General features: G+C 34.2%; 1 protein-coding gene across 1 annotated transcript in view; it reads left to right on the forward strand.

Annotated features, from left to right (window-relative positions):
* Nucleotides 1-14051, forward strand: part of LOC121368734 (multiple epidermal growth factor-like domains protein 10) — a 47659-nt gene that overhangs the window by 32922 nt on the left and 686 nt on the right. Inside the window, exons 10-14 of the mRNA XM_041493483.1 lie at nt 104-247; nt 1461-1604; nt 5352-5495; nt 9736-9847; nt 13858-13931. Coding sequence (XP_041349417.1) covers nt 104-247; nt 1461-1604; nt 5352-5495; nt 9736-9847; nt 13858-13931 — 618 coding nt within the window. The remainder of the gene's footprint in view (nt 1-103; nt 248-1460; nt 1605-5351; nt 5496-9735; nt 9848-13857; nt 13932-14051) is intronic.

A 14051-nucleotide genomic window follows, 5' to 3' on the forward strand; every position in this document is an offset into this window, starting at 1 on the left:
TAAAAGATTCCAAAATATTTATGTTGCCATATTTGTATGTCGTAAATAAAATATACGGCTGGTTAGGTCAATATGTTGTACATTTTCCTCTTGGTTTGTTTAGCATGTGCCACTAGTACATACGGCCCAGACTGTCAGTTGTCGTGCTCACAAAGACATTGTCAGGACGAAGCTGCCAGTTGTGACCATGTCAGTGGTTCCTGTGGAGGTCCATGTAAGGGTGACTGGAAGGAAATAGACTGTACAGGTAGGTATTCCCTACAATATGTCGATTTCAATGCATATTGCCTAATTACATTTTTTATATCAGCAAAATGTGCAGATTACTTCTACAGCCAATCTTTAAAATGACGAAGTTTTGTCGTTTGTTTGCAACAATGAAAACTTCACTTCATTCATATAATGAGTCAGACTACACATACGTTATACGATCTATGGATTTAAGCAATCGTTTCATAAACATAAAATAGTATATTTTCATAAGTAGCGGTTTAGTAACATAGAAAAATAATTATTGTCTAATGCAACAACAGTCGTATTATTTTGTGTTGTAAATATTTGGCTGTACAAAGAACGCCGTTATGACGTCACTTCCATTACGTCATGTAATGGAGATACAATTATATGACGTAATGGCTGATGGATTTGTTACAGGCAGCAGATGAATTTTTACACCTCTCGGGCCTATGTATCTAACCACAATGTAAAGTCAAGGCCATTTGAACTGTGTTAGGTATATGCTTGCTTATAACTTTCGAATATGACATGGATTGATTTAACATAAATATTATGGTACACATTGTTATCGAGTGGTGTCCGTTAAACTGCATATCTATGTGTTCCTAATAATAATATAAATGTGGTATAGAGCAAGGTAAAAACAAATTGTTAACAAATATAAAGAAACGTGGTTGTTTGAAACAGTTTTAAGCTACTAAGGAAACTATTGTTAGTATGTAATATGCTCTAAATGAAATTGGGTTATGGGACGGAGTATATAATATCAACTGAAACTGGTGATGGACTAATCCTCCCCTCCTATTTCGTAAACGGTATGGCTGTATTTTCGAATGATTTATATTTTCACTATTCAGCATATAACACCTGAACTAAAATGACTTTTCCGTTGTAGGTTATAGATAAAAAAAAAATTGTTTTTATTTATATGGATTTGTACAGATATGCATATATGATTGTGGATAAAATAGTGAGTTTCATCTCAAATATGGTAGAACAATTGGTGTTATGTAAGTGTAATTCTAATATTTATAACTTGCTCGGATGCGCTATGGACTAATTAATTATAAAGTCATTCTACATAACAGCAAAACTAATGACAATACTACACTTCACTTGCATTTTAAAATTGTTTTACCCAATTTAATAAACTTCACAATTAAAATGGTGTGTATAAGCTAAAATAAAATAAATTAGTCTGGGTTATACCATTACATTAACAGGATGTACAGGGGCATACGGTCTAGGATGCAGTTCGTCATGCAGCGACAGACACTGTAAAGCTGATGATGCACCATGTGATCACGTGACTGGTTCCTGTGGTGGACCATGTGATGCTGGTTGGCAAGGAGATACGTGCACAGACAGTAAGTACTTATCCATATACTATCTAACTTCCGCTGTGCAGTTCGAACCTTTTAAATAACTTGTATAAGCAGATCATTCCTGAATAGTCTTCCATCATAGTGTCATTGTGCAACATTTACATTATATTCGAATGCAATTTATGTATTTAGCTGTTCATGTACGATTCAATTAATTTTATATTCTGTCACCTGTCATTAATACAATAATTTAGTATTTAGTTAATTAAATGCTAGCAATCAGACCAATGAGTGTCAAACTAAATTACAGCAATCGAGGACAATATGGATTTTAATTGTTGCCCCAGCATAACAGCTAAGGACTATAAACCACGCAATTACATGTCAACAAATATATGTATCTTACAAATATTCGGGTTTTTTTTATACACGAACGAGACCGAAGGAGAACAGCTGTACAGTTCTCAGACGCAATGTTAGCTCCATTGTGTGCCATTCACCCAAGAGCTGAGACCTATATTATATGTATTACCACGTTGTTAACACTGTTTTATGTTCGGAAGGAAAATAAGTAAAACAACAGAAGAAAAGCCTACACTGTGTTAATAGAATGACATTCAGTCACGTATTTGACTATGCTAATACAGTGTGGGCTTAGTGTGTCCTATAGTTAGATCTTTCTTTCGAAAATATTCATTTAAATGCAACATTGTTTTACAATCGCTAGTGCTGTCGGAGGATCGTCACATCAGCTTATTTAAGAAAAACCCTGGATATATACGTTTTAACAGATAACCAGACAAGAAAAATTGTGCATAATTCACACACTTTCAAATAACATAGTGCCAACGCATTTGACTTTACAGTTACCTCGTTTAATAGCTACACATAATATTCTGTACACAACACCTAGTACGTAGTTACACACTTGTGGCGAATGCAGCTTTTACACAAACATTTATTTTCCTTCTGCAGATTAACTTTGAAATAATACACTGCTTAATATTAGGAATTTTTTTATCATAAATTAAAACAAAAGTTAAAATTGTGTTAACCAAATCGTTAACGTAGGACAGGTAGGCATTAAAGGCAACTGATAGTATACTGCTGAATTCGATTTTTCGCTGATGATAATGATTGGCAACACATGTAATTCGATAAGAAACAGGTAGGCTGTCACCTTTCCCACTGACATTTAATACGCTGTTAATTTTTGTACATTTGGAAATCTTGCGACCTGCCTCAGTTTAAAATTGTTATTAGTTTTAAATGTTATTTGAAAATCTAAATCGTAAAAAGATAATGTTCTTAGTTTTAAATACATCAGAATATATATAATAAAAGCGATAGCAAACTCCTCCATTACCCTCTTTTTTTTCTCTACTGTTTCCTCTTTTAGTGTAAACTAATTTTGGAGTCACCGTGCTTATGATATTACGACTGTATAATTGTATTATTATAAAATGGTGGAACAGGCCTTAATATAGTGTTTAGCCTGTTGGCCAATCCAGGAACCGCTTATGTTTAAGCCAAATTCAGTTATGAAGTGAACAAACGGTCTATATTATCTCTGCATGTTTAGTTCCTTTCAGTACACAGAAAACAGCAACAAGCTCGTTATATGACATTTACTTGTTATAATTGTAAACCTTGAAACAAAATACCAGTAGTTCAATGTACGTTTTGTAGTAAATGATAAGCATTACAATAGTAGTTTCGGTGATGTTTAAGCTAGTAAATGAGCTGGTAATTCTTAATTATGTAGAATCTGAAGAACATGTTCTTATTCAATGTCCTCTTTATGATGACATTATAGTAGATCTTTTAAAAAAGCAGTGGCTACTGTAGTAAACTTCAATAATCTTCTAAATAAAGAAAACATGGGTTTTTTTCAGCCATCTGGATATTGTTAAAATTACAGCCAACATTTGTCATCTTATTTTATTTTTACATTTTGTATACATATAGACATATTGTGATTGTTAGTTTTATTTCTGGTAAATACAATAATTTTAAAATCTTTCTGGAAGTCGTTTAGTAGTTTTAACTTGTATACTTTTATTGCTGAATTAGTTTATTATTATTGTTGAACTAATTTTGTTCAATCTGTATACACGCTGAGAAGTAAATAAAGAATGTATGTCTGTTAGTCTGAAAAGCAGTGACAACTTCCAAACACGGCCGACAACGTTAGTTTAATGATATTCATACAGCCTCTCCTAACACAAAACAACACCACCATAATTATAATCCACGAATAGGAATCACAGAAGGGTGGTTGTGAAATATAATAATTAACACGCCCCATGAACATATAATATTCACTATGTGGTGTGCTATCTGTTGTAGAATGTGACACTGGTAAATACTGAGATAACTAGTATGTTGTAGAATGTGACACTGGTAAATATGGAGATAACTAATATGTTGTAGAATGTGACACTGGTAAATATGGAGATAACTAGTATGTTGTAGAATGTGGCACTGGTAAATATGGAGATAACTAATATGTTGTAGAATGTGACACTGGTAAATACGGAGAAAACTAATATGTTGTTGAATGTGGCACTGGTAAATATGGAGGTAACTAGTATGTTGTAGAATGTGACACTGGTAAATATGGAGATAACTAATATGTTGTAAAATGTGACACTGGTAAATACGGAGAAAACTAATATGTTGTTGAATGTGGCACTGGTAAATATGGAGGTAACTAGTATGTTGTAGAATGTGACACTGGTAAATACTGAGATAATTAATATGTTGTTGAATGTGGCACTGGTAAATACTGAGATAACTAGTATGTTGTTGAATGTGGCTCTGGTAAATATGGAGATAACTAGTATGTTGTTGAATGTGGCACTGGTAAATATGGAGATAACTAATATGTTGTAGAATGTGACACTGGTAAATATGGAGATAACTAATATGTTGTAGAATGTGACACTGGTAAATATGGAGATAACTAATATGTTGTAGAATGTGCACTGGTAAATGGCCCTGGAAATATGGAGATAACTAATATGTTGTAGAATGTGACACTGGTAAATATGGAGATAACTAATATGTTGTAGAATGTGACACTGGTAAATATGGAGATAACTAATATGTTGTAGAATGTGACACTGGTAAATACGGAGAAAACTAATATGTTGTAGAATGTGGCACTGGTAAATACTGAGATAACTAATATCTTGTTGAATGTGGCACTGGTAAATACTGAGATAACTAGTATGTTGTTGGATGTGGCACTGGTAAATAGGGAGATAACTAGTATGTTGTAGAATGTGACACTGGTAAATGTGGAGATAACTAGTATGTTGTTGAATGTGGCACTGGTAAATATGGAGATAACTAATATGTTGTAGAATGTGACACTGGTAAATATGGAGATAACTAATATGTTGTAGAATGTGACACTGGTAAATACGGAGAAAACTAATATGTTGTAGAATGTGGCACTGGTAAATACGGAGAAAACTAGTATGTTGTAGAATGTGGCACTGGTAAATACGGAGATAACTAATATGTTGTAGAATGTGGCACTGGTAAATACGGAGATAACTAATATGTTGTTGAATGTGGCACTGGTAAATACGGAGATAACTAATATGTTGTAGAATGTGCACTGGTAAATACGGAGATAACTAATATGTTGTAGAATGTGGCACTGGTAAATACGGAGATAACTAATCTGTTGTAGAATGTGACACTGGTAAATACGGAGATAACTAATATGTTGTAGAATGTGACACTGGTAAATACGTGAGATCAACTAATCTGTTGTAGAATGTGACACTGGTAAATACGGAGAAAACTGTTCAATGCCCTGTGATGCCAGAAACTGCAGCAATAAAGATGTCTGTCCTCATCAAGATGGAAAGTGTATAGGCGGGTGTATCTCTGGATTTCAAGGACTGGACTGTTTACAAGGTATGTACTTCATCAATGATCAAGTGTGTTATGCAATGCACATATACATAATGGGGTCATATCTTAGTGGAGATTGAAAAGAGTTCACCAAATGAAGTCGATGAATAAAGGTGAATGTCACAAGTGATTAGATAACTAAACGAAACAACACATAAAACCAGTATACGTTTGCTACATTTACTTACATCAGCAAATAATAATCATATACACTCACACATTTCAATCATTACTCAAACCATAGGCCTATTCATCATACATCAATGCACACAAACACAGCTCCTCACACCCAAACCTTTCTCTCCATCACACATTTAACAAGTTTCACCAGCCACCATCTTAGTACAGATGAACACCACACTAATCGATATTAATTACACACAAATACTACTCAATGTCTTAAGTATATATCACATCACACATATAGCACCACGTAATATTTAAAATATTACGTATTCAAAATAAAATGTCAGTGTCCACTTATGACTTCATGTATCTTCATTAAAACAGTTTGTATTTTATAACACCCAATGTTACTTAGTTATATTAACTAATTAAGCAGTATTGCACATACCACTTTCTTCCAATTAACAACTATCACTGTAATGTTTCAAGACATACATGAGCACGTTGTTAACTAATACAATTATGAACTAATTGCACAACTCATCCTTTTCTTCACCTTCCGAATTCACCACAACTCCATTATTATACTTGCACAGTATAATAATAATATTACAAAACAACAACCCGTTGTTTTCTATGTAACCCGAACATGGCTAATAAATAGCCCACACATGGAAGTTCATTTCCACCGCTCTGTACTCTCTCGTGTACCACTCCTCCATGAATTCACCAAACCTCCACAAGCTCAACTCTCAGCCACATCGTCATTCAGGCAAGCCACCTCTACATCTCTTGGTAGACACTACTGCTGTACCAGCTAGAACAGTGACCTCTTACAGTGCTGTAACCAAGATACACTTAATTACTATGCTGTAACACCTTATTATTCCATGCACTTTATATACCAACCAACTTCATATATTTACTCAATGTCCACATTATACAGGTTATACTAAACATTCATTATCCACATCTTTATAAAATTAATATGTCATTACCATACTACTACACTTTAATATAATACAATTATGTTTTATAACCATCACAAAATAACAATACATACTAAATATCAAACATTTAATTACTTACGGTTAAGCAATAACCCGAACTATAAACACCAACGTCTTTCACAAACTTCTGTCCAACTTGCACAAATCTTGTTCACTGTTCTCTCTCAAACATAAATCACACTGCCCCAAACAATAACTAAGTAATCTCTTTTATTCACACAGTCAGCTTTTCAGTTACCAACCACCACTCCTGCTACAAGCTATAACAATACATATTCCTACCTTGCCTAATTAATCCCATACCAAGAAACCTTTAGTTTCACGATCCAAGCTATGACTAATCTATTCCATTTCTCTCAACTGTACAACCTGTATTACCGTATAATTGATAATAAGTATTATACCATAAAATTCATATGTAAAATTAAAAATACCACATGTGTACTAATAAACATAGTATAGTAAATCTACAAACAATTACTTTCAAATCACATTCTGCTCTGATTACCCTTGACTTGTGACAGTGAACAAAGATATTCTGGAAGTCTTTGTTGATTTTAATTAGCTGGATTATCTATACATTGCATGCATACTCATTACCAGATAGAGGATTTTAAGAAGAAAAAAAAAAGCTAACTAAAACATACATAATAATATCATCATCATCATCATCATCATCATAATCAGCATCATAATTATCATTACCATCATGTATGTCATCATCAAGACCATCGCCGTCATTATCATCACGAATGTCATGATTTTAATAATCATTTTGAAGCATTGGCTGGCTTATATAGGTAGTACTAAACCAAATAACTTCCGGCTGGGTCAAAGTTCGAAGTGCACCCACAAGTCCTATGATTGGTGATAAATGTGAGTGTGTTGGTTGCAAAAAGAAATAGTTTCATCTGGGCAAAAAATGTATGCAATTTTATTTCATCTAGTACCACTGTGTCAAGTAGCCTTGTGCTTGAAACATGTATGAGGTACCTGTATATAAAAAAGTACTCGAAGTTTGTGCAAAACAAGGGTAGCCATAGACGCTCCCCTTTATCTCAGAAATGAGCAGCTTGACCCCCATTTTTTCTGATTTACTTTAAAGGTGAGGGGTTGTAGTATTTATATCCGTGGTGTTTATGTTGATTGATACGCTGCAGGTAGGAGTTTTATCCACATATGTTGCTATTGTCGTCTATGGGATTTGATTTGGTAGTATACACCCTTTAGTGCGTTTAGCTTTACCACACTGAAGGTTAAATAAAAGTCCAGCATTCATTGATGGATGTTTAACAAATAATACATTGCAGATTGGAATTTCTACTCTTAATAGATATGTGCTGATAACGATGTCGGGTGATTAAAGAAACTAAAAAACCCCAAAACATTACAACAGAACATTAAAGGACAAACAAACAACAAAACAAAACAAAACAAAAATACTTAATATAAAAATAAATATAATTATACAAAATTTAAAAAAATTAAAATAAATAAATAACCCACAGAAAAACAAACGTCTCATATTTTAATTAGCTAAAACATATGCATTGCAGACACTTAAAGTTTGCTCAAACCCAGTCTATTAAGTTATGTATTGATGTTGAAATGTTCATTTTGATACATGGCTTACTGTTAAAATGCAGCGTAGTAAAACGCGTAATGTTAAAGTATGCTGTACTTATAACTATGGTCGTCGTGCACATCATTTGCGTTTCGTACATCACATACTCTTGTTTTAAAGATAAAATATACATCTTTTTTCTTCAATGGAGGGGTGGGACGTAGCCCAGTGATAAAGTATTCGCCTCATGCTTGGTCGGTCTGGGACCAATCACTGTCGGTGGGCCCATTGAGATATTTTCGTTCCAGCCAGTCCACCACGACTGGTATATCAAAGACCATGGTATGTGCTATCCTGTCTGTGGGGTGGTGCATATAACAGATCCCTTGCTACTAGTGGGAAAAATGCAGTGGTTTCCTCTTCGTAACTATATGTTAAAATTACCAACTGTTTAACATCCAATAGCCGATCATAATAAACTGTGCTCTAGTGGTGTTGTTAAACAAAACAAACTTTAGCCTTTTCTTCGAGAGTTATATTTGCGCCCACCATTTCGATATTTCTTTTTTATATCCCTTGAGTGCAATTGTATGAACTATTCAGTTGTATGGACAATTTCCCCAGTAGAACAGCTTAAAAGAGAAATCTCGAAATGTTTGGAATGAAAACATAATACTCGAAGGAAGAAAGAAGAGTATTGCATCCTAGAACAAAAGACTATATGTTATAGACAAGAAATTGGTAGGTCAATCGACCATGTTTTTAATGCCTTCAGTAAATGTTCAGTAGGTCATCAATTGTATTGCTTTAAAAAAAAAAAATACATTTTGTATCGTGCACTATTTTAAAAGTAAGCTTCATATTACAATGCACATTGTTTGATCAATTAACAGGTTTTGTGCCCAATTCGAATGTTCTGTATTAAAATTTAATGCGTTTCCTCTGTTCAACTTAAAATAGAGGCTTCTTGTTTTCTAATCACCAGAAAGTATGTTCATTTGAATAGCATAATATTATTAGTCATTAAGCGTTGAAAAGAGCACATAATTAAATATTAATAAACCCCATTTATTTCAAGTATACATTAAGTTTATACAAGTAAATAATAATATATTATCCTTCCCAGCTCCATAAACATTGTACATTATTTTAATTTGATTTGAAGTAACACAAAAAGTAAAACTGTTTTTGAAATAACAACCCCCCCCCCCCCCCACCAACACCCCCCACCCCCAAACAACAAAAAAACCACAAAAAAAACCCACACAAAAAAAACAAAAAAAACACCAGCAAATAAAAATAACAACAACAACAAACCTACCCACCATTACTTTTGTGTGCAATTAAAAAACAACATCAACCAGTTGAGAAATACGTAAAAAACAATTATAGTTAATACCATTATAAGAAAACGACGTTCATTGTTGGGAGCAACTTAGTATAGTCTGAAAGTTGAATGTATGGAAAGCTAATCTTTATCGTAATTAATATGAGAGATAATTTAGAAGCAGTTTCTTCAATATTTGAAATTACTTTATTACAGTGCTTCCACAAACTACTGATAATACTGACACTACTGTGCCAATTATCGTTAGTGTCGTCAGTGTTGCTGTGGTTGTCATTGTTGTGACAATCATCATCGTTGTATTCCTGAGGTAATATTTTAGTCGTTATTTTTTCACTTTGAATTCTAGTTTAAGGTTTTCATGTTCACGTTGTTCAAATGAAACCTGAAGTCTCAAATCTTAAAAAACATAAATCATTAATGATGGTTATGTCAATAGTCATTTTTTTATATTATTGATTTTATTATTATTAGCAGCAGCAGCTGTAGTAGTAATAGTAGTAGTAGTAGTAGTAGTAGTAGTAGTAATGTTACGTTTATTTCCTATTCGATATTTGTTTTCTTTGCATTTACATGAAAACAAACCCAAACCCCGACAGGTTTTATATACAAATCATCATATAAAATGCACGAAGTTGACTTAATTCCACTTTTTAAAAATGTCTGTCTTTTGAATGCACGTTATTTCTCCTATAAATAACTAAGGTCATTTGCATATCAAAAGCATCATTCTATAGAGCGTTTCAAACTAATGCTCGGTTCTATCGTCCTATCCGCACAAATCGTAGTATGACCTATATTTAATAAAATATCTGTAAACATGAAGCAGGCGCGGATTCAGGTGGGGAGTTCAAGTGACAAAACCTCAGTTTGAAAAAAAAATATGTATCAAATAGTATAATTATATTGTGTGGTTATATGGTTATAGGGAGAGAGAGAGAAGAATATGGTATGCATGTGATTGGTGGAGGTGTGATCATCTGCACAACCCCAACCCCACTTAAGGCTTCTTTTGTATATGGAGCGGGACGTAGCTCAGAGGTAAAGCGTTCGCTCATGGTAGGTCGACTGATCGATCCCACATGGTGGACCCATTGGGTTGTGTCTAGTTCCAGCCTGTGCACCACAACTGATGTATAAAGGCTGTGGTATGTGCTATCCTGTCTATGGGATGGTGCATATAAAACATCCCTTATTGCTTATCAAAATTGCTTATCGGAAACAGTGGCCCATGTGGCGGTAGCGAGTTTCTTTCTCACTGTCATAATGCTCCTTAACCGTTTTGTCTGACGCAACATAAACGTATATCAAATGCGTTGAGTGTGTCGTTAAATAAACATTTCTCTCGTATGTATGTGTAGTCTATATGCATTTTTAGTCGATTAGTTTATAGGTTGTTAGGTTGTTTGATAGTGAATGATATGGAAATAAATTGTTTTTGGTGTTAAAGAGTTCATGCATACATTAAAGTAATACTCCTGATGGGTATGGAGAAATAACTTAATCAGTCGACGAACTCATTTCTTCATCACTATCTTCGTTAACGGGGACTATCACAGGGGGTATTTTATTTCTTATAAAAGTATTTTGTTTTCTAAAATCTTCTTCGATCTTTATTACATGTTTAACTGCGTCAGAGAAGTGTGTAGGTGTGACAGAGTTCAATGCATGTGCAAGTTCTCTCCGCACCGTGGTCATTTTACCATCATTATGACGAGCTATGTGCCCTTTGACTTGACTCCAGATCATTTCTATCAGATTGAGTTCAGAATGTCTTGGCGGCAGTCTTAGACACCAGTGCCCATGGCGTTCAGCAATATCATCAGTAACAAATTGCTTTGCACATTTGTTACTTTTCACAAGTTCATAAAGAACTGGCTTTGTCATGTTACTCTCAAAAGGTATATTTTTGAATCGTAGCCACGACTGAATTTCTTCCTTTTTAGCGTTTAGTGCAGGACATCGTGTAATCTCAGTTAATTTGTTGTGGTAGCTTGCGTTATCCATGACGATAACAGAAGGTTCTGGTAGAGAAGGCATAAGTTGTTCTTCAAACCACTTGATGACATTTTCATGATTCATCTCACCATGATAGTCTCCGTCTGTTTTTTTAGCCTCAAAGATCAATTCACAGCCATCTATCAATCCATATTTATCACAGCCAGCATGACAAATAATAAGTCTTTTTCCCTTCCCAGTCACCGAACAGAGTTTAGGAACTCGATCAGCAGCGTCTGATTTCGGCAGGTGATTGGCGGTACTTGTGCCCGGGTGGATATCTGTCCAGTGGTGGGATGTTGTGTGGTTGACTTTCACCCAGGTCTCATCTTGATACACTATTAAATACCCCTGTTCTCGTAAACTGGATATTTCATGGAGATTTGACAGTCTCCTGTCTGATATATTGGCGTCCTCAAAAATCACTTTTCCGGTTGTAGACATATGTTGGTATTTAAAATCGAGGTCATGGAGTGTTCTTCGTAAAGTTGATATGGATATGTTGATTCCACATTCCTCCCTTAAAACCACGTTAATCTTATGTAATGTAGGTAATTCGCCCTCTCTATAAAATCTGTATACTCGTCGTCTAATAACATCTTTATCAAATACATCGATGAGTTTTCGGTCGCGTTTTTTCACAGTTCTTTTTACTGTTGAAACCGAAACTTTAAGTGCAGCGGCAACTCGATCGACAATTCGATATGAAGCATACCTAGGTCTACCGCGCTGATATTCATCTTCAAAATAATCGAAAACGTTCTTAATACACGATTTTACATCAACTGAAGTGTTTTTCGATTTACCCATATTTTTCCTCAAATAACAATAACAAGAATGTCGACTAATACATTTTCAATGAATTTATATACCCTACCTAACTTGTATTTTATGTGGTTTACACATTGCTACAATAGCACGTGCAGTCATAGATCGAAATAATGATGTTATTGACCAAGCAATGCTATCGTATTTTGAACATTCAGGGCTGTGTCTGCGGGATGAAAAAGTGGTTGAACCCATACGAGTCCGAACAATAGCCCTTTGGTTTTTTCGCATTACAAATGTAACACCCAACCCCCAAACCCCAGCCCCTAGCACCACCCTAAATACTATATATATATCTATATATATATATATATATATATATATATATATATATATATATATATATATGTATGAGTTCCCAATTTAGAGGCAAAATTAAATAACATTTTTATTATTATTTGATGTTGGTAGCCTTTGACATTTTATCCCCCCCCCCCCCCCCCCCCCTGGTCTTCTGGGTCCGGCCCTGCATTAAATTTATTTATAAATTTGGAAAGCACATTCCTGCGGTGTGTGAGGTGATTTGTGTTTATTACTGTGCTACACCTCAGTTGTGTTATGTTAGGTATGGTATGCTAATATATAATTGATATAATAAAATAAAAATACATAATACATTAGCTAAATTTATTAAATATAATGCGCCTACAAGAAAGGGTTACATGTTCTGTTTGTTTACATCTATGTTTAACGGAAAGATTAGACAATGCTGTTACACACTGCAAAACAATAATAACCTTGATTTAGTGAAACAAGCTATAATGGCCTTCACGTAGCCTCAGATCCCAATGTTTTGATATGCAAATGACTTTGGTTATTTATAGGAGAAATAACGTGCATTCAAAAGACACAAATATTTTTAAAAAGTGGAATTAAGTCAACTTAGTGCATTTTATATGATGATTTGTATATAAAACCTGTCGGGGTTTGGGTTTGTTTTCATGTAAATGCAAAGAAAACAAATATTGAATAGGAAATAAACGTAACATTTGCAAAAAACTTTGGGTCTAAATAATTGAACAGGATAATAGTAGTAGTAATAGTGGTAGTAGTAGTAGCAGCAGCAGCAGTAATAGTACTTAGTAGTAGTAGTAACATTAGTAGTAGTGATAGTAGAAGTAGTGATAGTAGTAGTAGTGGTAGTAGTAGTTGTTGTAGTAGTAGTAGTAGTAGTAGTAATAATAGTAGTAGTAGTAGTAGTAGCAGCATCAGTAGCAGCAGCAGCAGAAGCAGCAGCAATAGAGGCCATTTCATATAAAGATCCCCGTTTTGTCTCGTCCCAAACACTCTGCTTATTGCAAGTAAGGTTACAATGTTGATAGTGTTGGGTCCTAAATTACACAAGTTTGCATAAGTTTCAAAATTATTTGCAATAAACAAACTGTCCCGGACGGTGCTAAATGGAGTTTTGTGTATGCAATGGAACTAGCAGGTATTGATATACATTGACGATATGTGTACAACAATGACAGCAGTTGTGTTGTTTATTTCTAGGAGAAGAAAGCGATCGAGTGATAAAAACAAAGCTGATGATATAATTGTTTCAGAAGATGATACAAAGATAAAAGGTAATGTCCTATCCATATTACATTTGTTCTAATATGTGTGGTTGTTGGTTGTTTTTATTTTGGTGTTGACTTTGTTGTTGGTGGTGGTGGTGATGTTATTATTTTTAAATATCAATACAA

The sequence above is a fragment of the Gigantopelta aegis genome, chromosome 3, assembly GCF_016097555.1.
Source record: "Gigantopelta aegis isolate Gae_Host chromosome 3, Gae_host_genome, whole genome shotgun sequence".
Lineage (NCBI taxonomy): Eukaryota > Metazoa > Mollusca > Gastropoda > Neomphalida > Peltospiridae > Gigantopelta > Gigantopelta aegis.